This window comes from Sabethes cyaneus, chromosome 3 (genome assembly GCF_943734655.1).
Source record: "Sabethes cyaneus chromosome 3, idSabCyanKW18_F2, whole genome shotgun sequence".
NCBI lineage: Eukaryota > Metazoa > Arthropoda > Insecta > Diptera > Culicidae > Sabethes > Sabethes cyaneus.
Genome location: NC_071355.1, coordinates 194,509,622 through 194,534,007, shown reverse-complemented (window position 1 = coordinate 194,534,007; position 24,386 = coordinate 194,509,622). Strand labels below are relative to the sequence as shown.

Sequence of the window (24,386 nt, the reverse complement as noted above, 5' to 3'; positions counted from 1 at the left end):
TACAAGGTATTTGGTTTACTTTACTTCACACCGATGTGTCATTTGTCTGTAAATTTCTTTATTCAGCGTGAAAAACTAAAATAATATCGTGGTGCAGACCGTTAAATCATTGACTGAGTTGATCTTTTCCGGTCTTACTTACGTTGAGTGTTTTTCATTACAATTATTGCAGTGGGCAAGCCCCATAAAGATCAATTATTTACTAAAAGGGGACTAAAAAATAAAACCTATTGAAGCGTCTTAAACTGTTGGATAAAGAGCACTCCAAGTCTCATATTCTCACTTTGGAACTAGTACGTACGCCATACGTTGTAATATCCGTCTAATCGTACATCAGCACTTTGACAATGCTGTCCAATACCCTCAAATCTGCTAAGATAGACATGTGATCAGAACCTGGAAACTCTCGTAAATAAATCTGTTGTTTCTGCTGTCCATTCCAATGTTTACATGCTTCCAACGACCGTCTATTAACGGTTCCATCACCATCTCCATATATAAGAGTAGGTTTACCAGACAAATCATACGTCTTTTGGTAATCAAGACTGCAAAACAGAACACAAGGTTTATAACCACTGACAAAGCATCAAACATATCTGAGAAATAACTTACCTTTCAACAGTATTGACCTTCGTTCCGTAAAGACAGTGTATTTCAACTCCGGGAGCGGTAAAATTCAACACATACGGTAGTGCGTCCTTTCGCATTTCCCAACCGTCTGTCCAGTCGATATCCCTGCGTATCAAAAAATAGGTAAAAATCAATATAGACTATCGAGACTATCATTTAAATGTGTCCCACTCGAAAAAATCTTCCATCTGTTCCATAGTGTATACTCTGGACAGCGATTTGACTATCACTTCATTTGGCTTCCAGATCAAGGGGTTCGGCAGCAACCACGCAAGTGATGGATTGGTTATTTGCTCTGCTCGCAACACTTTTCCGCTTAAAGCAAATGCTCCCAAGTCGTCCCCAATGGCGAAGCACTTTAGTGCTTTAACACTACCACCCCAAGCTCCGGCGAGGGAAATAATTCGCCGAATATACTTATCCTTCCAACTTTGGCTTTGCATTTGCAGAAATAGCATTGTCATCGGAGCGCCCATACTGTGGACGATAAACGTGATCGGCGTGTTGGCGTTCAAGTCGTACGTCTCCTCGACTAGATGTTTCAGTTTGATGAACCATTCCTTGTTTTCATCTAAAAACAATACAAAAAAACTTACACTGTGTAGTTCGCAAATACGGATGTTCTACCTACTTGGAGCTTTTCGAAAATCATACGGGGCTCCCCGGATAGAAACATCTCGTTTGTAGCCGTTTTGCACTAGAGCATTGCCGATGTTGACGAAATATGCACCCTCGCTGGCATGGGACGGATCGATCCACTCGACGGTTTCCGACGAACCAAAGCCGGGAATACGTGTCACAACGCCCGGTGAATTATCCGTTTTGCGCGTCGTTCGGTTGTACAACAAACGCATATTGTCGATCCAGCAGTCGATAACAAACGGTACCAGCAGTTCTTTGTTCAACCATAGATTGAAATAGGTGTCGGTTGATTTCTGGCAGTAAAAATGTACGTTGTCCGGTTTGTTCAGGATAGCGTCCATCTGGCTGCCGCCATCGCCAGGTACTAGAAGTAGGTTATAGAAAATTAATATCATTTTTCACTAAAAATATCTGATGCGATCTTAGACATAACATTTAATTTGTTTTCGCACAGATCACTGAATAACAAATATTAGTCAGTTTGCATAATCATTGTTGAGAAAATACAAAATAGTGTAGATATCCATCATGTTACAAGACATGTTTTAACGTACATGATTCCTTCTGATTTTGAATAGTAATCAAGTTAGGTAGTACCTATGTACTGAAAACATGCAAGATCATTCGTTTGCAAAACAAAAACATATTTACTAAAAATGCGCCCAGCTTCCATTATGCCTGATAAGAGAATTGGCGTCATTCTCTTTCCGTATATGAAAACGATGTGACCTGATATTACTCAAATTACAGAACATACGATTGAATAAATCCTTGTTTTGTTCAGAGACAGTACCAACAAACACGACAATAGAAAACGCAAGCTAAACATGCTTCATTTGCGTTTTCATTTTTAAATAACCAATTCACCAGAATCAAGCAATAATCATACTGTTTTTTAAATATAAACCTTATCTAATGTGTTTTTGATATCCTGATTTAAATCAACTTACCGAAAATTACCGGCGAAAGCTTCTTCTCGAAACGTGTTTCTGTTCTGCGGCGTAGTTTGTTTTTGAGGTCTTTGATTAGTTTCACCGTATTTCCGAACATGGTTCCGTAAGCAACGGAGATGAACAGAAGCAATAGGAGCACTCGAAATAATCTCATTTTCCTCTACTATAGGAAGTTACGAATGACTTCGGAACCGATAGCAGCAATCGATCAATCGATAGGTTTGCGACGACACTGACTGGGACTACGTATAGTAAAGAAAACTCATTTATTCGAAAAGAAACAGACAACACACTCTTTTGTTTAAGTAGACTTATCTAATTTAAAAAGCGTCACAATAAAGGTTGATAACAAATAGGTCGTTCACTGATGACTATAAATGAACCGAAGGTCAATTAAGCGAATTTTAATCTTTCAACTGCTGTTTCCGTCTACCAACTGCGGGTGAGTGCGTGTGCGAGAGCCGAGAAGGGATAATGTACACTGAAAATACTGAATACTGCAAGGGTTGCCAACACGTATGTTCCTTACGAATATCAATTTTTTTAAATTTTAAACACATTTTTGCATAAACTAAAACAAAAAATGCGTTGAAGTTACCGAAACGATTCAATCTGAAATAGCAAAATAGCATTAGATTCAATCTAAAATAGCAATTTATAAACGAAAGTACTCAACTTTTGACTGTAAAATGTTTGTTGCAAATAAGTCTAAATTAAACGCTTTATATTGGCAGCTGTGCAGAATCCAGAACATGTTACACGCGTTACATGCCCTTTTATTTACAACTTTTTTTTCTCTTCTCCCTTTTGTTTGCTGCTACACCAATGAGAATACATAGACAGGTGAGGAAGAAGACACATTTTCTTGGTAGGGTGGTTTATGTATTTTGGACAGGACAAGTGTTGCACCTCCTCCATTTTCGACATATTACCGTGGACCCCCCTTCGTTTGACCGTTTTTAATCTGAACACTTTTTAATTTGAACCCCGTTGGTTTGCACGACGTGCAAATTAAAAATGGTTCAAACGTCATACTCAATATGACATCATTTGCTTATGCAGAAAATGCACATAAACACGATTTGTTTGTGCTGATCTAGCGTGTTTAATCTGTTTCACATTGCGTTTTCCCAACGATTATGGTATAGAAATCCGATTGGAGAATGAATATTCGCTGCTTGCAAATGCCAACTGAATCAAACCACCAAAACAATAACAAAGAGCAGGGCAGCCAGTTCACACAAGTTCCAGCATATTTAGGGTTACCAGTTGTTCAAATTAAAAACTAACCCCGTTAGTTTGCATGAGGAATCGTTCAAACGAACGGGGGCCCGCTGTACATTTGATTTTGCCGTAAAACTCCAAAATAGAATACGCGTAACGCCTGTCCAAAATATATAAATCACCCTATTAGAAGAGTTAAAAATGTAAACAAGAAATAACTACGTCACTATTTGAATGGGTTTGGTATATGGCAGTTATTGAGCGGCCTGAATGCATTTGTGTAAGAATGGCAGTTGTACGCATACTAATAGAGCGTTTCTCCACACGTGTCTATTTACCCTCATTGCTGCTACACTCTTAACTCTCAACTCTCCCATTCAAACGCCAGGGTTGTCTCAGAGAACGATAACGTTAGGAATACGACACGGATTACACGCCAACTCGACTGAGGTTTGGCATCTTGGTTCGCATGACTCTTTTAAGACCCCCATACACGTACGCATATGTTAGGTTGGAAATAAACAAAATGTTGCACTGCCATTCCGGCCGAGCGCCGCCGCCGAGACGAACATTTTCTTCTTCCAGATTGGTTCGTGGCACTCACACATACGAGCGTGTTGGACGAATAATGAATTCACCAACATTTTCGGCGCCAACATGTACGTACATGTATGGGGGCCTTTAGAATTCGATGAAACTATGCATGTATTACGCATTTCTCCCCGCAATAGACTCACAGCGAAGACTACATAACTCAAGATATAGATGGCTTGCATATCCACCTTTTCGCGTGCGTAATGGCGGCTATCTGGGCACAACCTTCGGAAAATATTAGTAAGCCTTTGGCATCTCTATTCACGTCACGTGTTAACATTTTCACCCTCGATTATTGTTGTAGAACTATGAAGCGTACGTGAGCGAAGTTGCCAAAAGCAGATAAACATTTTTGAAAAGTGTACAGTCGTCTTTCGCTGGTTGGGCCACCACCTCGGCCCAACTAGTGAAAGTGATTCGTTAGTTGGGCCAACTGACAGAAGGGAAAGATTTAATGAGGGGTGCCTGCATCGTTTTTTGTTGGTGTTACAATTTTGTAAAACATTGAATCGATATTGAGCTAATATCGGATTTTTGTTTGTTTGAAGCATAAAATGATGTTTGTTTTGAGAACAGGTGTAAAATGTATATAAATATACATATTATTGAGTTGAATATATTACTACGCCAGATATCTAAATAAGGATTGCACTAAGAAGCACTGCAATAGTTCTGTACTCTAGCTGCGAAGTCTGCCGTATACAAAAGCTACTTTTTCAAAAAGATCTAAGTAAGCTGATGTATTAAAGTGGATTTGCAACCGTAGACTTAGCCGTTTAATTGTTCAATACGTTGAGAACAGTGTAGCGGAAGTTACGCGACCTGTATTCTTTGCACTAATCGCATTTGGTAAAGCGAAATGGGTAATATGCGTATGTTTTTCTTTTTTAAATAATTTGCAAATTATTTAAAATTGCAAATTTCAAAAATTGGTTATTGAAAATTAACGCGAAATACAAGTTGATACGCTTTTGATTACCCCTTGAAAGAATTGACGAGTGATTGTTAGTTCTAACTTGACAACCAATTTTGACATTTAGTTTCGTTTTAGTTGGGCCATGGCCCAACTAGCGAAGGCCCAACTAAAACGAAGCCCAAGTATTAGAGGCCCAACCAGCGATATACGACTGTAGCGAATTTGTTTATTCAATCCGGGTTGGAACGGGATGAATTTTTTGTGTTCATTTGCTCCTATTTGACAGATAAAATTCATCCGGTTCCAACCCGGATTGAATAAACAAATTCGCTAAAGAGGTTCGGCATCTTGGTTCGTATGACCCTCTTAGAATTCGATGAAACTTTGCATGTATTGCGCATTTCTCCCCGCAATTGACTCACAGCGAAGACTATAGAACTGGGATGGCTTATATATTCACCTTTTTGCGTGCGTAACGGCGGCTATGTGGGTACAACCTTCGGAAAATATTAGCAAAGTCTTTGGCATCTTTATTCACGTCAAGTTAACATTTCCACCCTTGATTACACGGTGTTACACAGAAAAAATACTTCTCAAATGACCTAGTGTACGTTGTTAGTCACACCTAGTACATCATAAAAACACATTTGAAATCTTCCTTTGAAACCACCCCCAAAATTTCAAGTTATTGCAAAAAACCTTTGTTATAGTATAACAAATGTAAAAACGTTTTTTGGCTACACTCTTAAATGATTCTACCTGTAAATAGGTCGAATTTAGTTAAAGTTAGGTTGAAACTACTCAAAATGCCCTTAAAGTGTACAAACTCAAACTTTGGGTAAAAATTTCAACCAATTTTGGCTACTTGCTACCGATAATTGAATTATTCTCTATGACAAATAACGCAATTTTAAGTTCCTACTACCAATTTTTTGGTTGAAAAACTACTCAAAATCTGAGTTTGTACACTTTAAGGGCATTTTGAGTAGTTTCAACCTAACTTTAACTAAATCCGACCAATTTACAGGTAGAATTATTTAAGAGTGTAGGTGTACATATACTATCATGAAAACTCGATAATGTTTCAAGCTATTTCATGTGTTTTATACATTTTTGGAAAGCTTAGAGGACAAGCTTTAAGAATATGTGTTTGGCACATCATTTCTAGATAGAATTAACATAAGGGCGAATGTCGCAAATGGAAACAAAACGGGTGAGTTATTTTTTGCTGGGCCAGCATAGAAAAATCAACCCTCACTCGGTTTGTTTACGCTTGCGACATTCGCCCTTTTGTTAATTCTATCTTCACATGATGGCGCCATGGCAAACCCCTGGTCCAAAATAAAGTACGAGTAACGCACTGTCCAGAATAGGTGGGGTTCACCCTATTTGTTTTTGCGGCTAACAGTAGTAACGCTAGTAACGGTAACGCTTTTGCAGAAAAACGAGTTTCTTAGCAAGGAAATATTCGAAATTGTCGAATCGAAAATCGAAATACCTAAGCTAAAATACAGAATATATATCTCTGTGGCTAAAACATCCTGAAATAGTTTTTAGTTTCCATTAGGCGGCCGCAGTTTTCCCACTAAAAGCATAATCTCGTAACTGTTGCGGCTAACATGCGACTATGTTGTGTCCAAATTGAATCCCGGCTGTAACGACAAAATTTTCAGTTTCTGGTAAACCGATTAAAGATGAGTTGCGAATACGGTTTAGGGCCTCCCTCACTGGCAAACAACCAACCGAACCAGGCTCCTCAACCACCAGACCAGAGCCAACCACCGGCACTGAGTCCGCCACAGGCTATACCTCAACAGAATCTAAACTCACGATCACCACCGCAACAACCGAATACTATACCTATGACTCCAGCGGAATTGGTTTCTTTTGGACGCCTCGGCACAGAGTTCCGAATCGTCGATCGTGTTATTCAAATCGATAACCAAGATGAGCTCCCTCGTGCTACCTGGCGTCAATTGGATCAGTTGGCCTTCGACAACCTTCCCATCACCGAGAAGGAATTTATACGACAGTGGAAAACAATTCTACTGAAACGAGTTCAAGACGTCTACGAGCAAGAAAAGCATTGCCGAGCTGACAACCGCATACCATTATCTCGCAACATGGTGGTCCCAGCACCACTCGCGGACCTTTTATACTCGATAGGCTCGTACTTCGACCCGATTGAACAAGTTTTCCATCACGTGATCCCACCGGCATACCCAGCTGCTCCCCAGCCTTGGTGGCAGATTGACAATCAGATTCTTCAAAATTGGTCAATCGCCATCAACCGGATGTCGTCTGCTTTCGTCATGAAAGAGTATCCGCCAGCAGCTCAATATGAGGGAACTGCGTTGATCCACACAGTGATTGTCGATCAACATGGTTCTCGGACAATTAAGGCACGCTATAAAACTCCAAAACCTGCGGACGCATACATACGCTTTGTAAATGACGAATTGTTTGTAAACCCGTATAACGCCGCCGATTGCTGCTTACGATTACCTTCGTAAGTATGTATCTAGACGTTTCCCATTGGTTACCCCATTTCAATAAATTAAAAAAGATTTTCAGCCAACAAATGATGGCTGTACTCTGAATCGTAAATGATTTTTATTTTTAAATTTCTTTTTCTTTAATTCATTATCTGTATCACTGACCATTAAATTTCTTAGATTTAGGTAATTATATACTTAGATATAAGTTTTGATTTTTTCGCTATACATTTCATTTACCTTTATGTTATACGTAGGAATATAATGTTGGTAAAGTGATTGTATATATAATGTTGGTAAAGTTGAACAATGACGAAATTTCAACATATTGTAGATGGACTCGATAATCGTTTGTTTGTTTGTCGGTTTCTTTTGGTAACTTGATGTATTTTACTAACTTTTTCGTTACTAAAAACAATGATTTTCTTTGTGCAATTTCAATGCTAGGCTTATAGGCTTCAAATTCAATGCTAGCCGGCAATTCCACCTAAAATCGCGTAAAAATGTGCTTCTTCCGCACCTCTTTATATCACATTGGCTGCCACCCACCGTTACCGAATCCAGAGAGACGAAATCACCCAAATATTTATAAGCCAAAGAACCAAGCAAGTAAACAATGATGAACAGTTGAGTTAGTTACTAAATCTTATTCAAGTTAAAAATAGTTAACGAATAACACCATGCACGGATGGGTAAATAAAATTTAATCTCATAGTTGACATATAATTTGCTCATTCTGTTTTGAAAAATTTTATAGGGTGCCAACAGCCACGGTCAGCTGGGACTTGGCTTCACCAGTGAGATGTGCGATAGTCCGCAACAGGTTGAATCAATACCGGTGGAATTGAAAAACATTGCTTCCGTCAGTGCCGGTGGTGGCCACACATTGATTTTGGCCGACGATGGACAGTTATTCGCAAGCGGTTGGAACAATCGGGGTCAGCTAGGCCTAGGGCACGCAGAGGACGTTAATCGATTCACTTGCGTCACCGTCGGCCGGGAAGAAGGGTTCAAATCTATTGCAACTGGATGGGATGTATCGGGAGCGATCAATGCCCGAGGTGACCTGTACCTGTGGGGTTCGAACGTGTGGCTGCAAATTGCCGATAAAAGTGTAAAATATCTTTCCACGCCTACTAGAGTGGAATTGCCGGCCGGACGATACGCACAGAAAGTTTGCTTCGGTTTGAGGCATACTTGCGTACTAATGGATGATGGAAGTTTATTGCTGTTTGGAAAGTCCAAATGGTTGGAACAGGGGAAATACGATGGCTTTGTACGCTGTGGAATGCCGTTTTTTCATTTGAAAGATGATGAGAAAATAACCGATGTTGTTAGTGGCGAGAATCATTTAGTCCTCCAGTACCAGCAGGAAGCCATTGTTTGTAAAGGCGATGATAAGTTTGGACAATGTTTAAAGGGGCGGGATGTCAATATAAGTCGCAACGAGATTGTTAAACTGCAATCGGGTTGGTCGCATTCGGGTTATTTAACGAGGCATGGCACTGTTTACCTGTGGGGACGAAACAGTTATGGGCAGTTGGGCGTGCCAGCTGGTACAGCAGGCTGTGATGATCCCGTATTGTTGAATATAGAAAGCAAAGTTATCGATTTTTGCCTCGGATCGCAGCACGGGATTGCCCTAGCGGAGGATGGGCTCTATACGTGGGGTTGGAACGAGCACGGCAATTGTGGTGTTGGAGGTTTGGAGAATGTGTAAGTTTTCGTTACGTAGCAAGTAGGACTTTATTACTTCTATTTTGAGGTTGACATATACTTTTACCGTAGATGGGCTCCAACCAAAATCACGGACATGAAGAAGTGCGACAAAATTTCAACGGGTGTTGCTTTTTGTTTTGCCTGGCAAACTGGGCGGAGATTTAGCTTTTAACTACAATTGGACTTCAAATTAAGTTCTATGGTACGGAAAACAAAACGGATTATCTGTTTATCGAATACCGACAAACTTCTTTTAAATGGCTTATGTCGTACGTTTACACCGGAAATTTTAAAACTAGAGATCAGGTAACATTTTCTTTAGTAGTAGTCGTAGCAAGTAGGACTTTATTACTTCTATTTTGAGGTTGACATATACTTTTACCGTAGATGGGCTCCAACCAAAATCACGGACATGAAGAAGTGCGACAAAATTTCAACGGGTACTGCTTTTTGTTTTGCCTGGCAAACTGGGCGGAGATTTAGCTTTTAACTACAATTGGACTTCAAATTAACGTACGTAAAACAAAACGGATTATCTGTTTATAGGTAAGCTATCGAATACCGACAAACTTCTTTTAAATGGCTTATGTCGTACTTTTGCACCGGAAATTTTAAAACTAGTGATCAGGTAACATTTTCTTTATATAATAATTTTATGACTTCTGATTTACCTGACCATGTTGTTACTGTTTACCTAAAAACATAAATTTATAGTTAGTTTGCAAACTAAGAATCAGTTCATTCTCGCCGTTGTTCTTGGAAACACCTTGCTTGGGGTGCGCTATTAAGTTGAAGTGTTTAGTGAAGTGATTAGTAAAAAAATATTCTGCCTCTAGAATGTCCACCGCCGTTGTCAGTGATTTGTGTGGAAATACTTACTATGAAGCCGATCTTAATAGTTCATTGCCAGCAGGTAACCGTGCCTCTCGCTCACTCTATAGATTCAATAATTATGAGAATAGGAGCGTCACTCGACCCGTTCCTGTTTCTGATTTGAACGTCCGAATGACGGATATTCGCGAAATCGAGGAAGATCTGCTGCTGGAAAGCGTTTTGTTGAGCCAAAACAACAATATTCCTATGGGCCGCTGTTCGTCTCCAAGCCCGGCTCACTGTTTTCATTGTGATCATAGTCATAGAAAAAAATGTTGTTTGTACGTAGGCGACAAGGAAACCGACCTTAATCAATATTCGGCGTGGAAACAAAATTTGGAAAGTTCACGCGTTAAGTCGAAGTTTACTACGAGATTTCCAGAGGCAGTTTCTGGTGATACTACCCCTTACTGGTTTCCAAAATTTACATATATTGATCAAATAAAGCACCAGGAAGCGGAACAACCGCTTGAATCTTTGGCGAAAAAGTTTAGTATCTCTTTTTTATTAAATGATTCGGATACTCTACGCCCACAAAACATGATGGAGCAGCAACCGTTGAATGCACAATTCTCACCAAGTATTGCTGATCGCACAGGTGAATACCAACGTACATCATTTGTTCCATATGATCAATACTTGAGGGAAATTGGACTGATCGGCTCAAGAGAGTTGCTTGAGATTGCCGCTCGAGGCCGTCGTCATCGTCAACGTGAAGCAGCTATTCCGTATGACCAATACCTGAGGGAGGAGCGCTTGATTACTTCGCGAGAATTAAAAGATGTTGCCAATCGGAATGCTAATCGTCGTCAACGGCAACGTCAGCGTGAAGCGGCAAATTCATACGACCAATCCCTGAGGGAAGCGAGAATGATGAATTTACCAGCATCAAGCGATGCCACTGGTCTAAATGCTAATGATAATCAACGTAAAATAGCTACTCCATATGTCCGGTACATGATAGAACCGCAGCAAATAAACTCGCAATTCGCGGAAGGAACCACCAATCGAAATCAGCAACGTAGAACCGCTATTCGACACGACCAATATCCGAGGGAAGCTGGGCTGACAAATGCACCAGAATCCCTAAATATTGCTAATCAAAATACTCATGATCAACGTCAAATAACTACTCCATATGAACAATATATGATAGAACAACGACGGATGAATTCACTTCTCCCGCAAGATCTATTTGAAGAGAACGCTCGAAACTCTGAAGCTAGAATAGCTGTTCCCTTCGAACAATGCCTGATGGATTTGCGACGGATAAAATCGCCATATATTTCGCGAGATATCTCCGAACAAAATGCTTACAATTGGCAACCTAGCACTGCTATTACGACCGAGCAGAACACAATGGAACCTCGCTGGATGTATTCACTATTTCCTCAAAAAATTTCTGAACAAAATGCTGTGCATCACCAGCCTCAGCCAGCTCAGCCATATGAACAATTCCAACAATACATGAACGAACTGCGACAGAGATGTGATACACGACCGAGGAACTCACAAAATTCACCTTCTCAAGTAACCGGACCGTACACCGGTACACAGTTCATTCAGCAGTTTACTACATATAACTTCTATAACGGTGCCATTCACTCTAACCCTTACGACCAAACACCTCAGTTTTTTCATCACTATTCCCCCCTGTGGCACCTAGAGCAGGAACATTATCAGCAACAACAACATCATCATTATCAACAACATGTGCAAAATGAACGCTTGCTGCAGCAGCAATTCCACCCGCAGTATCCGCAAAACTTTGCAGCATCAGCTGCAACTGCTGAGCCACAACATTTGCAGGGACTTCCATTTTCCCTATGGATGCTGTTTTATCAGCATAAGACATCAAATGATGCGGCGAGCCAGATGCCAAGCCATCCCAACCAACCGGCTGCTGCTGCTGGTTTCGGAAGTGCTGTTCCAATCGAGGTTGATTCGCAAATTCAACAACAACCCTTTTAATTTCAACCGCATTTTCCCCAGTGAAAGCAAGATTAGGGAATTTTTTCATGGTACAAAAAAGGTGTGTACGGTTTACTTATGGTGTATTAAGTAATATTCCAGTGCATGTAGAACTAGAGATTAAGCTTTATTTTAGCTTCAGGATAATAACCAAATGACAATAGCAGAATTGTGAGAGCAATAGCTGTTTATTGACTGACTTACAACTCTTAAGGTTGGATCTAGTAAACAACAAACACTGGCTTGCCCAGACCTAAACAGAAGGTTCGAAGGCAAGTTTTGGACAGAAAATTGCAAAATAATCGTAAGATAGCGGATCTTTTTACGGAATTAATTTATTTATCGCAAAAATTCTGGTCGACTAGGTTAACAACTCCAAAGATCGGAGTTCCACTGTTAGGACTTTTTTACATTTAATTTTATGGACGGGATGTGTGTTCCAATCTGGGCCCACCTGCGAAATTTAAATTGGATTTGAAAACCAACAAGTGAACTTTAGATTAGACCTTCTTCTTCTTCTTCTTTTTCTTCTTCTTCTGTTGTTGTTGTTGTTGGACAGGTGAAGATTAGACATTAGATTCGCATTTCGATTTGAATTTGGATTTGAAATTTTGTTTACAATTGGGTCAAAATTGATAAAAATTGGACTTTAAACTGGACCTTAATTGGAAGTTGAAATTGAACTTTTCATTGAACTTAAATTGGGATTAAATTAGACTAGATGCTTAGCTCATCGTATGTTCGAATCTCGATTGGGAGAGGCTGTTAGAGTCAATAGGATCGTTGCAACTGGCCATGCAATTGTCCTGCACTCTAACAGCTGGCTGCGAAGTATGTCGTATAAAAACAGAACGTCAAGTTTCGATAACGGAATGTAGCACCTAGGCTTTAGGCTTAGCTCAAATTAGGCTTCAAATCAGAACTGAATTTGACTTGCAATTGGACTAGGGCTCAAATTGGAATTTAATTCGACTTGGGATTGACCTTAAAATGGGACATTAAATTGGGATTGAGATTGGACCACAAATGAATTTTAAATTGTACTTAAAATTTGGTATGAAATTGCACTTCAAAGTAGTTTTGGTATTGGACTTCAAATCGGAGGTGAAATTCGAACTAAATTAGGCTTGGGATTGAACCTAATAATCCAGGACATGAAAGCGTACTTAAATTAGACTTTGAAATGGAACCTGAAATATGAAATAACGCATGCAATTGAACATGGAATTGGACCTTACAGAGACTTGAAATCGGTGGTGAAATAGAAGTCTAAACAGACTAGAAATAGGTTTTAAAATGGGGCATTGAAATTAGACCTCAATTGGATTTCAAATTGCAGTTGAAGTTAGAGTTGTATTTGACCTCAAAATTGAACATTAAATTGCACTTAAAATTAGACCTGAAATCGGAGATGAAATTGCAAATAAATTAGATTCTGCTTTGTACCTAATATTGGACATTCAATTAGACAGGCCAAATTAGACTTGAGATCGGAGGTGAAAATGGAACTAAATGAAATTCGGAATTAGACTTAGAACGGGACATTAAATTGGACATGACATCAGACCTAAATTGGAGTTTGAAATTGAACATGAAATTTGATTTGAAATTAGACTGGGAATTGAAAATGAAATTGGGCTTGAACTAGACTAGAAATTGACTTTAAAATGGGACTTTGAATTGAACTTGTGATTAAACATGAAAATTGACTTGAATTTAAACTCCAAATCGTACTTGAAAATTGACTTAAATTGGACTCCAATTTGAGAAATTGTTTTGTTATACATTAAATGAAGGTTGGGCACGCCAGAGACACCAATGACCCATTCCAGCGTTACGAGACACTATCCTTAGTATGCAAATTGGTTCCTGTTTCCTCAAATCCCTGGTATTCTAGTGGAAAATAAAATACTCTTTGAATAAATATTTTGCAAGGTATTTGCCAAAAAATTGGTGAAACAGGAGGCGATTCATACGGTAACAATGGGTGCTAATTGTGTCCCATAACGCTGGAATGTGTCCAATATGATAATCTAGTTAACAATATTTAAGGAGTTAAAAGGAATCTTAAATGAAGGGCAACGACGGCGTTAATTTTCGACTTATTTAATATTTATTCAGATAAATCACGAGTAACATTATGCATAAAACAACAACAAAGCTGACTTTAGCGATATATTAGGTATTTCTCGTGAATCATTTAAAACCCTTGTTAATTTAACTTCTCAGTAAAGCACAAGGCAAGACGGAACGAAACATAGCAAAAAGAAAATTTTTATCGAAACATTTGATAAATTATTGATAGACAATAAAACAAACCAAAATTGTTCATCTGTATTCAGAAAACATTTCTTTTCATTTCCATCAAACTTAACAATCCGAAACATCTACCATCTTATATGGGAAATAAAAAAACTACTGTTCATGCTGATAATTAGTGCGACCATATAGTAAACTCAACCTTATATTATTCCGCAGAGCGCGTGGTTGAACATTTATGGTAACCTGTCCTGATGAAAGTGCGGGCAGTCTGTTCTATCCTGTGGGCTATCCCCAATAAACAATGCGAAGAGCTTTCTAGATCGATCATTTAACAGCGGCTTTCATAGTTAGGATTTCGGAACGGGTATCTGTACGACAGTTTTCGCTATGCGAATTGAACTGACTCAATTCTCTCAGTGCTATTGTAGTTAGGATTCCAGGCGGACGAACAGTATTCTAGAACTGACCGTACCAGCGAACAGTATAGCGATGTAGGATGTGTGTCTCTTTCGAATATGGAAGATACTCTATCGGGGACAGGATTGAAGGGCGACTTGAGCGTAGTCACGGTATTCGAAATCATCTCGATATTGATATCACAGGGGGCAAATAGCTGTAAAAACCTGGAAAACCTGGAATTGTCAGGGAATTTGAAATTACCTGGAAAAACCTGGAATAATCAGGGAATTTTTAACAAAATCAGGGAATTTTTCAAACAACCCCAATGATCGATGCATTGAGTAGTCAAGAAGTAGTCAGAAATAGATAAAGAAGTACGGCACACAAGCGATAGATTGGGTTAGCGACAATTAGCTCAGTGTTTTGCAAAGGGCCTTATTCTGCGAGGCAAGTGAAGTGATATAACAAATTTAGTTTGCACTCACTTTGCGCGTTTCGTTTGGCGTTAGTCAAGTCGAATCGAATGACATTGAAGTTTCAGGACGGACATTTTGCGGCATGTGACACAATTCGCAGAACATCGAAGTAAATCCCAGTGGCACCGCAGCGAAATTTGGTTTTTAAGAAAAATGTTGGAGAAATTCCTCTGACTCACGGCAGTGCATAAACTTGCTATACTGTTGAATGTTATAAGTTGTAACCGAAATGCGGGTGTAGCGACCCTACCTTCCACGTTACGAATTTTTGGCTCTAGCTTGGACCCGGAAGAGTAAATCCCGATCAATCCATGCAAAGTGAAATAAGCCGCGTTGGTCAGAAAGTAGAACAGCCACCAGTGGTAAAGCGAAATTAAAAATTAGCTCAATTAAACTGCTTTTTTGCATGGCCCTTGGCTGGGAGAACGAAAATTAAACGCTTGGCTGGCAGGAAAAGCGCCACGGCGGGTTCGAGAGCTAGCCGCAATGGGCACTAAAGTTCCGCTTGCGTCTGAGTTTGCGAATAAACTTGCGCGGGAAAAAGAACAGATAAGGAACTCACGGGAGGAGTAGAATTTGCTGGTCGGCAGAATAAGAGAAAGTGATTGCAGAATTCGCTTAGGGAAATAGAGTAGGTGGGGTAATTTTTCTCAATACCTCGTAGATTGATAAACAATTAAAATATTAATGATCGAAACACATTTTCAGTTAAAATTATATCGCAGTGGCATATGGCATTTTGACCATATATTGGGACATTGTCAATGGCATCAATGGCATTCTGGCCATATATTGGGACATTGTTAGCTACTAGGGATGGCAGATCAATGCTCAATACCTGGTAAAAACACTTGCAAATTTCTTGAATAAAAAAGACATATATTCAGGATTGGCATTAACTTCTCCATTGTTATTCCATTGATGAAAAAAACCAGCATTGTTCGTGTTACTCGTTTACGTAGTTCTAGAAAGACTTCTGTCTTTTTTAAATTGTTTATTAATCAAAAGACAACAGATTTCTTTATCCCACTGACTACTTAAGAACTAATAGCTGAATTCTGAATCGGGTTTTCAGCACGTTGCGGCTGACGTCAAAGTCGACCTAGGGCACGAAACGGTTGAAATTACGTTGTAAGCCAGTTATAGTGCCGAAGGTGCTGTAATTAGTTCGCCGGTGCGATATATGAAAGAAGGAACTGTTCCGTTAGCGAGGTCGATTTAAGACGTGAAGTCTTTCTAGAATCCTAGGGCAGTCAATCCGGAATGTCAAAATATCTTATATGAAGACAGTATCGCGATGTGTCCAAGTTGATTAATGCAGCGTTGTTCATATTTTGGTAACCGGAGCGAATGGTTCCGTGGTACCTTACGGAGGGCAAAGCGAATAAATCTCTTTTGCACGGATTCGACTCGGCTGACACCGTTCTGGTAATACGGGTTCCATACCGGTTTGCCTCCCAGTTGGTCTCGAGGGAAGATGCTAATCTAATAAGCCAGTCGTCATATGTTCGAATCTCGGCTGGGAGAGGCTGTTAGAGTCAATTGGATCATAGCACTGACCCCGCACTGTCCTGTATTCTAACCAGGGTCCGGCATCGTCGAAACAAATAAATGAAACTGATTTTCTCTTACCTTCGCTTCATACATGAAGTGACTTGCTTCACTTGGTGAAAAGAACGTTTCAAGCAAGCTTCAATTGAAGTTGGTGGTTGTTTCAATTGACGACGACAGAAAGTCAGGCACGATTTGTCGACATTGACAAGGTTAACTTTAATATGCGTTGCATTGTAGGAAATATTACTCAAATTCAATTCATTTACATTCATAGTTGCTGGCCTTCTTCTGAATATTTGATAGAAAAGTACAAATGAAAAGTTGAAACCGATAGTCATGATGAAGTGAAACCATTTTCGCTGACGCTGACTGAAGCCAGTTTAAAACTGAAGCGGTCATGCTTCTGTTGAAACCGAACCTTCACTGCTTCATTGTTGAGTGACGCTATGCAATTGAAGGTGACGTTGTCGGGCCATGATTCCAACAGCTGGTTGCGAAGTCTGTCGTACAAAAACAGAAGGTCAAATTTCGATAACGGAATTAGCACCCAGGCTTTGGCTTGACTTTGGCGTTTGGCTCCATACCGGTGCGCAGTATTCGAGGTTGGAGCGAACCAACGCACAGAAGAGTGATTTTCAACAATAGCCGTCATTGAAGTTTTTGGCGATACGCACAATCAATCCCAAGTTCCTGCAGGCCTTGTCAACAACGAATTAAACATGCTGTTTGAAAGTCAATTTGGAGTCTAGCGGTACCCCAATATCTTTGGCGTAATCTACACGGCGTGAAGGTACACTTGATCATCGGTAATCGAATATAATAGCAATCAGCTTTCTCGAAAACGTAATTACTTCACATTTGTCGGGATTTAGTATCAAACGATTGTATTTGCACCATCCAACGAATATCAACAGTTGCTCCTGGAGTGCGAGAGTGTCCGATGAGTCGCTGACTTTCGAGAATAGTTTCAAGTCGTCGGCGAACACAAACCGAGCACCTTTGAGCATTAGCTTCGCATCATTGAAATAAATTACGAAAACCAACGGTCCCAGATGGCTACCTTGTGGCACCCCTAGAAAAGCCGTGAAAGTCGGTTAGATGAACCCATCAATACATACATTAATAGGACGATGCGATAGATACGATTTAAACCACTGGAGCAGCGCCCCACCAATGCCCAGTTTGTCTCCATTTTTGCGACGGCGATTTGATGATTCAGCTTATCGGAAGCGGCGGAGAGGTCCGCATAGATGACGTCTGTCTGAGAACGGTCGTCAAATCAATCCATTACGTAGGCAGTGAGTGTTGATTGGTAGACGTTGAGCGCTTGGGCATGAATCCGTGTTGTTCGTCAGCGATGCATTGCTGAACGAACAAGGGAATGGGCACGATCACAACGAGATTGAAAAGTTTCGATAATGCCCATAAGGCAGAGACCCCCCTGTAGTTGTTTATGCTTCTTTTGTTGTCCTCCTTATATACTGGACACATTTAAGCGGATTTCCAGAGGGATAAAATAGGCCTGGGATTGGAGCAACCAAGGCATACAGTTCTTTAGAAAGATTGAAGGTACGCCATCCGGTCCACTGGAAGTTGAGTTTTACAACTTTAAGGCGGCCTGCTTGATCAAAGAATCGTCGAACGTCAGGTTAGTGATAGAATCACCAAGATTTGGGGTGCTGACTAGCGCAGTATTTCAGCTTCGGACAGCATTTCATCGACAAAGACGGTGGAGAATTTCCGCGAAAACAGTTGACAACCCATAACCAATTTGCTCGTAGTGTCGTTTCCAAGGAACATGGCTGAAGGAAGGCCGTCGTCTTTCCGTTGAACACTAATATATTTCCGGAATGACTTAGGATTACGCTTGAGTCTACGCTCAACGTTGTTTAAATATTTGCGGAAGCAGTGTCGACTAAACTTTTTGTAGCGCTTATTGAAAGCCAGATAGTGGTTTCGCAGTGCTTGGGTTTTATATCTTCAGTACCTCCTCAAGGCACCCTTTTTCAGATTTAACGCGACGTAGCGCAGCGTTTATCCAAGGCCGGTGCAACTCTGCGTACCGTATTTTCAGGCACGTGGCGGTCAATGATGTAATTTTAAATGTGCGAGAAGGTCAAAACAGAAGAAACTGATTAATAGACTTTAGATTGCGTCAAAATCGGCACGGTTGAAATCATAATAGACGGACAGTGGTGTATCGGTTGTTTTGCATGGTGTATGTTGATGAATCGGAACTAATAGCGGTGGATGATGAAGAATATCCTTAACGAGTGGAGCAGGTGCCAACATACATTCTGGAGGATTCAGTAGCTGTACTCTAACAGTCGAACAACGGTCGGTGGCGGCAACGGCCCAAGAAGCAGAGGTCCGTGGAGCTTTAAGAATCAGGGTAGAGATAATCACAATGGGTTGGTTTCCATGATCCAATTTTTACTCGATCCAATGTAGCTTTATTTAGTTGCATCAGTTTGTACGGAAATCCGTATTCCTGCATGAACTGCCATAGTTACCCTCTATGGACTGTATCATTTACTGCATTAAAGTGGGTAAATATTAGATGCGTTGGCAGATTAGATTGTGAAAATTTGATTTGCCAAAGGGGCGAGATCCCATGAATTACGCTTAGTAGTTCTTTACGAATCCCTTGAGCGTTGGTGATAGCTGCTGCAACAAGATCTGGGAGAGTATTGCAGACGACGTTTATTAGCGTTATGTCGCGATGGTTGCAGCAGAGCCGATCCCTTTTTCTGTAGATGGGACAAACAACTCCCATCAAATCCTCTGGTAGCAACTGCTCCCCATTTTGCGCCAGTCGACTATGTTATTAACCCGCAACGGCAATGCTTCGAATGCTCCCCGTTCTCTTTTGTCCGGACGCCTTTTCGTTATCGGATTAACTGCTCCGTGTTTGTCAGTATTTTGCTAAGTTCTCCCTGCTGATTAGATAATTTGCACGAGCTATTTTCGCTCCCCACCACTTGTTGATATTCCCCGTAAAATTCCGTTTCCAACATAAAGCCAAACATGACGCGCATATCCTTTTTCTCTCGCAGATGTGTAAAAGCTTATATTGTTATTGAATGCTTGAAATTATTAAAAGAACAAAGTCTTGTCACTATGACTAAGAATTGTCATGTTTGTCAACTGCTATAAATGATAAACTAAAAAGTAAAACGCGTAAAGATTAGTGAATATCATCCAAAGTTCCTCAAGGTTCTATTCTGGGATCGTATTGTTTGTAAACGAAAATATTTCATTTTGTCTCGACTACGGCATAAACAACCCCAGTATATGTATCTTTTGCTCGCCTAATGGCGGCTAGTGGTTACATTTTTCGACAATGTTGGTTTGCTTTTGGAAACTTCGCTCACGTTTGGAAGTTCTACAACAACAATCAAGGCTGGAAATATCAACTTGACTTGAATAAAGTTGCCAAAGGCATGCTAACGTTTTCCAAAAGTTGTACCCACTAGCCGCCGTTACGCACGCGAAAAGGTGGATACAATCTGGAAATATAGTACGGTCTGGGTGTTGAAATTGACCGTAAGATTTGACGTATGTACACAAAACATACCCCATTAGCTGCATCCATCAGAATGCCACTGATTTTCTATATATCTTTGAAGCTTAGTTTGGTCATCGTGTAATATACCGTATTTCCCACTAAACTGGATTACGCAGTTTGATAGTGCAACAGGCTCAATAATGCCATGAAACTGCGACGTAGTGAAAACGCTATAGTAAAAAAGTGAAATAGTGAAAACGGCAATGTTGCTGTTTTGTCCCGTAATTTACATTGGTATTAGGGAAAATAATCCAGATTTAGTTGCAAGGCAAGGGATTATTGATAAAAACGGCTGAACGTGGTTGCGCATAGGTGAAGCCAACAATTTGAATGTTTGCAAAAATATGCTTAGAAAAAGAATTACTTCATTTAATGTAATATAAGTCCGTACTTCGATAATAAATATTCAAATGTTGAAATCGAAACTTTAATTTCTTTGTAATTTACCAATAGCCTAATTTAAATCCCACTTGCAGGAGCGTACTTTACTGTCGATTTGGCCGTAAATATCGAATATGTCCACTTCCGTTAGACCTGCGCAATGGGTTATCCAGACACTGAGGACGTTCGCGATCTGATTCAGAAAATTGCCCGCAAAATAAAGTTCACTAGTAATGGTAGACAGTTCGCTGGATAGAGACGCGAAATACTGGAATAAAGTAACAAGTTTAGATATGAAAACAAATCGAATAGAGTTACCTTTTACACTTACCGTAGAGGTACAGAGATTGGATCCTGCTGTAGTACAAAGCGAAATTTGTTTCGTAAGAAGATTGTAGTCAACCAAACCGTATTGCAACAAATTAGCTGCAATGGGTGCTATTGTAGCAAGAATAGTTGTTTGGCTTGACAAACAGGTAGCATATCGGGAGATCGAAACGTTGGCCGCTTGCAATTGCGTTGCGTTTGCTTGTGCGCATGTTTCCTTATTCGCTGTACTATATCCCATTCCCATATGAACAACCTGCATAGGACTCTGTAGCAAACTGCTAATCACATGCGCTACTTTTTCTTGCATCACGTAAATTTGTCGCTGGATGTACGACACCATCGATAGGTCAAACTGTTTTACCATGTCCAGCTGCGGCTGTAGTGTGGCAACCACTGACAAAATCGTTGTGTTGTATGTAGGATCAAGGATGCTGTACGTCTTATTCAACGTTAGATAGGTGCTGTTCATACTGGTCAACAAGCTTATCGCGGCGTTGTAAATTTGGTTCCGAGCCTTCTCGAGCGCGGTATTGTACGCCGCGAGGGTAGTCGAGATGGTTTTCAAAGAATCGCCGATCGATTTTAGCACATTTCCGCCGACGGTTAGCGGCCAGTATGCACTGTTCGCTGCACCGGCAAAGATGCCCAAGATACAAACTATCGTGAACCAGCGGTTCATGTTGATTCAGACTGTACGTACTACCTAAACACGAGTGACACGAAAAGGTGGCTGGTAGATTCTTATATACGTGCAGTATCAAAAGTTTTAATGAAAGAAATCATTTATTCAATAAAATAGGTGACTCTGCGTATTGGTGAAGCTTTGAGATTGAAGTATTTTTTTGTCTGATCATTTTTACAATAACTTTATCCGTGTAAATTGAAAGTGTAGGTATATTTCGCAAAAATTTGTTATAACAAGGGGAGTTACCGAAAAAACAGCAATAATCGAAGAGAATGCTGTCTCTTTGGCAATAAGTAAGTTATATTCACTTTATTTTTAGTATAAGCACATTTAAATATGTTGAATTTACTTTTTGAAAAGGCTCTATTCAGAACGTTGAGTCTTAACATACATTTGTTCAAGTTAGGAGCGTGTTGGTGGGGTGATAAATGTGGCAATTGTGAAATATTGCTGTATCCCAAAGAACAAAGAAATTGATTCTTATAATAACTGTGCAGTAATGTTTACAAAAGCAATCCATATGGAAAGGCCAAATGTATAATAATAGAAAACTCAATAAAGCAATTGACTCGTAGTGACTTTTTTTTGTTTCGCAAATTGTTATTTTTTAAATAAGATGGTCCTTTATTTAATGGATCTTTGAGTCAAAAAATACGTGCATGGGTTGAGTGGTGTGTGAAAAATGAATCTAAAACTGCTGTCGACACCCGTAAGAAAATTCATACCCCTATAACTTTAGTCTTGCATCATAGGGGCGCATTCTGGCCCTGGAAAGATAATCCAGGTGTTAAACTCAGCTGCTTCCGAATAAAGATAATTGCAGAAAACCGTCAAGCGAAGTCACATTGATCACCGGGTAACTTTGATCTGTCAAGTCCTTAACAAGGATAATCAGGGATAAGGTCAAAAAAGGTTGCTTGTTTCAAAAGGTTTAGTTTTTGTCAGTAAAAGGTATGCCTCGGGTATTTTTTCGACAATTGAAGCAATGCAAATAAAAAATTTTAATAGACAGGTAATTACATTTTTTAAAGAACTTAGCCGCTTTTTCTGAAGGGAACTACATTTCTCCCAGGAGGGGTCCCTACTCCAGTGAGTAAAGCTATCAGATCGATAGACCAAACTCGTGTTTTTAATCTTTGACCTTGAAATGCGGTCAGGCATTAATATTAATATTTTTTTAGAAACGATAGTTATGCAATTGTTGGGACGGTAGGGGAAAGTACCGATTTTTTTTTGGTGTGGAGGGGAAAAAGCGGGAAGGTGATAATCTAAGATTATAACCGGATTTGAACCCACAACACCCGCCAGGGCATGTGGCTCGCTGGTACCCGTGTACCTATGAATCACAGAGGCGCTGGACAAAAGGAGACTGCAAAACCCACTTATCAAGGTAGCGACGCGTCTGGTTGGGATTTAGACACAAATTGTGCCTCTTCCTCCGTCTACTGTAGATAACCACCGACCGAGAAGTTTAAACCTACACCTACAGCAACAACATCAGAAACGAAAGTAAGTCAGCCCGTTTATGCCCGTTCTGCCGCAACATAATCCTATCCTATTTCCCAATCTTTTGTAAATTCCATTAAATAAATTTGTTTTGCTACAGTACAAAACAGTCAAAACAATACAATAAAAACAGTCTAAGTATTGGTATTGAAAAAGATTTCCCGCGAGTTTTAAATACGTATTTAGATAATAAAATGATAGTGGAATTAAATGGTAACATTAGCTTTTTTGTTTCCTTTCTTATCTTTTCAGGTATTCTACTTAAAGGGTATACGTATAACCGTCTTTAGACATTACCCTTCTCTATCGACAGACTTCGCAGCCGGTTGTTAGAGTACATGACAATTACGGGGCCAATGCAACGATCCTGCTGGTTCAAGCAGCATCGCCCAGCCGAGATTCAAACATACGACGACTGGCTTGTTAGACCAGCATCGTACCTGGAAGCTAACATGGTGGTTCTGGTATTTTACTAAGACGCCCGAATAATGATTGGTTAATTTAGCTAGAGGTTTGTTTATCTTGTCGAGCCAACTATTGTCTGTGGTGTACACGTAAGTAGTGGTTGTTAGTTTTTCGTTAGTTTTAGCACTCTCGAGTCCCTTTGAATCCCATCAAGGGATACGGCAAGAGGATGGACTTTTTTATATGTTGTTTTATTTTACTACTAGCTGACCCGACAAACTTCGTATTGCCATAAATTAATCTGTGTTGTACATAAATCATGAATCTCGGATGGTCTTTGTCACAATCTCGAGTTTTGCAAGCCCCCCAGTGGGCGGCGCTTCCGACGGCGGGTCACCGGCATCACTCGCGCATCAGGGCGAGACCTGAATGATCTAGTGTTACTATAGATAGTTTTTGTGGTCTTGTATTGACTAATGTTTTATGGAAGAGTCTCGAATTTCTCGAGTTCGATTAGTTTTTGAGTTTCGCAAAAATTTCTGTTTTATTTGTATGAGAGTCCATATCCCTCTACCACAGGGGTGAGAGGTCTCTAACTATCGCAAAATCAATTCAAGACTCCAAAATCTCCCACATGCCAAATTTGGTTCCATTTGCTTGATTAGTTCTCAAGTTATAAGGAAATTTGAATTTCATTTGTATGAGAGCTCCCCTCTTAAAAGGGGAAGGGGTCGTAATTCACCATAGAAAAAATTTCTACCATCTAAAACTCCCACATGCCAAATTTGATTCCATTTGATTGA

At 40.0% G+C, this 24,386-nt stretch overlaps 2 protein-coding genes across 5 annotated transcripts; one reads left to right on the top strand and one right to left on the bottom strand.

The window, feature by feature from the left end:
- Window positions 1–24: 24 nt before the first annotated feature.
- On the bottom strand, window positions 25–2,685 carry LOC128742439 (phospholipase A2 group XV-like). Its single transcript, XM_053838805.1, has 5 exons — window positions 2,223–2,685; window positions 1,262–1,636; window positions 802–1,201; window positions 613–735; window positions 25–545 (listed from the first exon to the last, which is right to left on the bottom strand). The coding sequence occupies exons 1-5, from the start codon at window positions 2,377–2,379 to the stop codon at window positions 323–325; spliced, it is 1,278 nt and encodes a 425-aa protein (XP_053694780.1). The 5' UTR covers window positions 2,380–2,685; the 3' UTR covers window positions 25–322.
- A 5,346-nt stretch (window positions 2,686–8,031) lies between these two features.
- Window positions 8,032–24,067, top strand: LOC128740533 (secretion-regulating guanine nucleotide exchange factor). Of its 4 annotated transcripts, none has more exons than XM_053836080.1 (5): window positions 8,032–8,146; window positions 8,212–9,170; window positions 9,243–9,479; window positions 9,561–9,686; window positions 23,431–24,067. In XM_053836080.1, exons 1-3 carry the CDS (start codon window positions 8,135–8,137, stop codon window positions 9,343–9,345), a joined length of 1,074 nt encoding a protein of 357 aa, XP_053692055.1. In that variant the 5' UTR covers window positions 8,032–8,134; the 3' UTR covers window positions 9,346–9,479; window positions 9,561–9,686; window positions 23,431–24,067. The 4 variants fall into 4 exon arrangements, with proteins under 4 accessions (XP_053692055.1, XP_053692056.1, XP_053692054.1 ...); XM_053836081.1 differs by having other exon boundaries at window positions 9,561–9,719; XM_053836079.1 differs by lacking the exon at window positions 23,431–24,067 and having other exon boundaries at window positions 9,561–14,330.
- The last annotated feature ends 319 nt before the right edge of the window (window positions 24,068–24,386 follow it).

What these genes read in the sequence shown, in the direction of transcription:
- LOC128742439 (XM_053838805.1), bottom strand. Translation starts at nt 2,379, where the DNA reads ATGAGATTATTTCGAGTGCTCCTATTGCTTCTGTTCATCTCCGTTGCT. An exon ending in TGATTTTCGAAAAGCTCCAA is followed by an intron (nt 1,202 to 1,261) that starts GTAGGTAGAACA and finishes TATTGTTTTTAG; the next exon opens with ATGAAAACAAGGAATGGTTC. An exon ending in CAGATGGAAGATTTTTTCGA is followed by an intron (nt 736 to 801) that starts GTGGGACACATT and finishes TTTGATACGCAG; the next exon opens with GGATATCGACTGGACAGACG.
- LOC128740533 (XM_053836078.1), top strand. Translation starts at nt 10,011, where the DNA reads ATGTCCACCGCCGTTGTCAGTGATTTGTGTGGAAATACTTACTATGAA.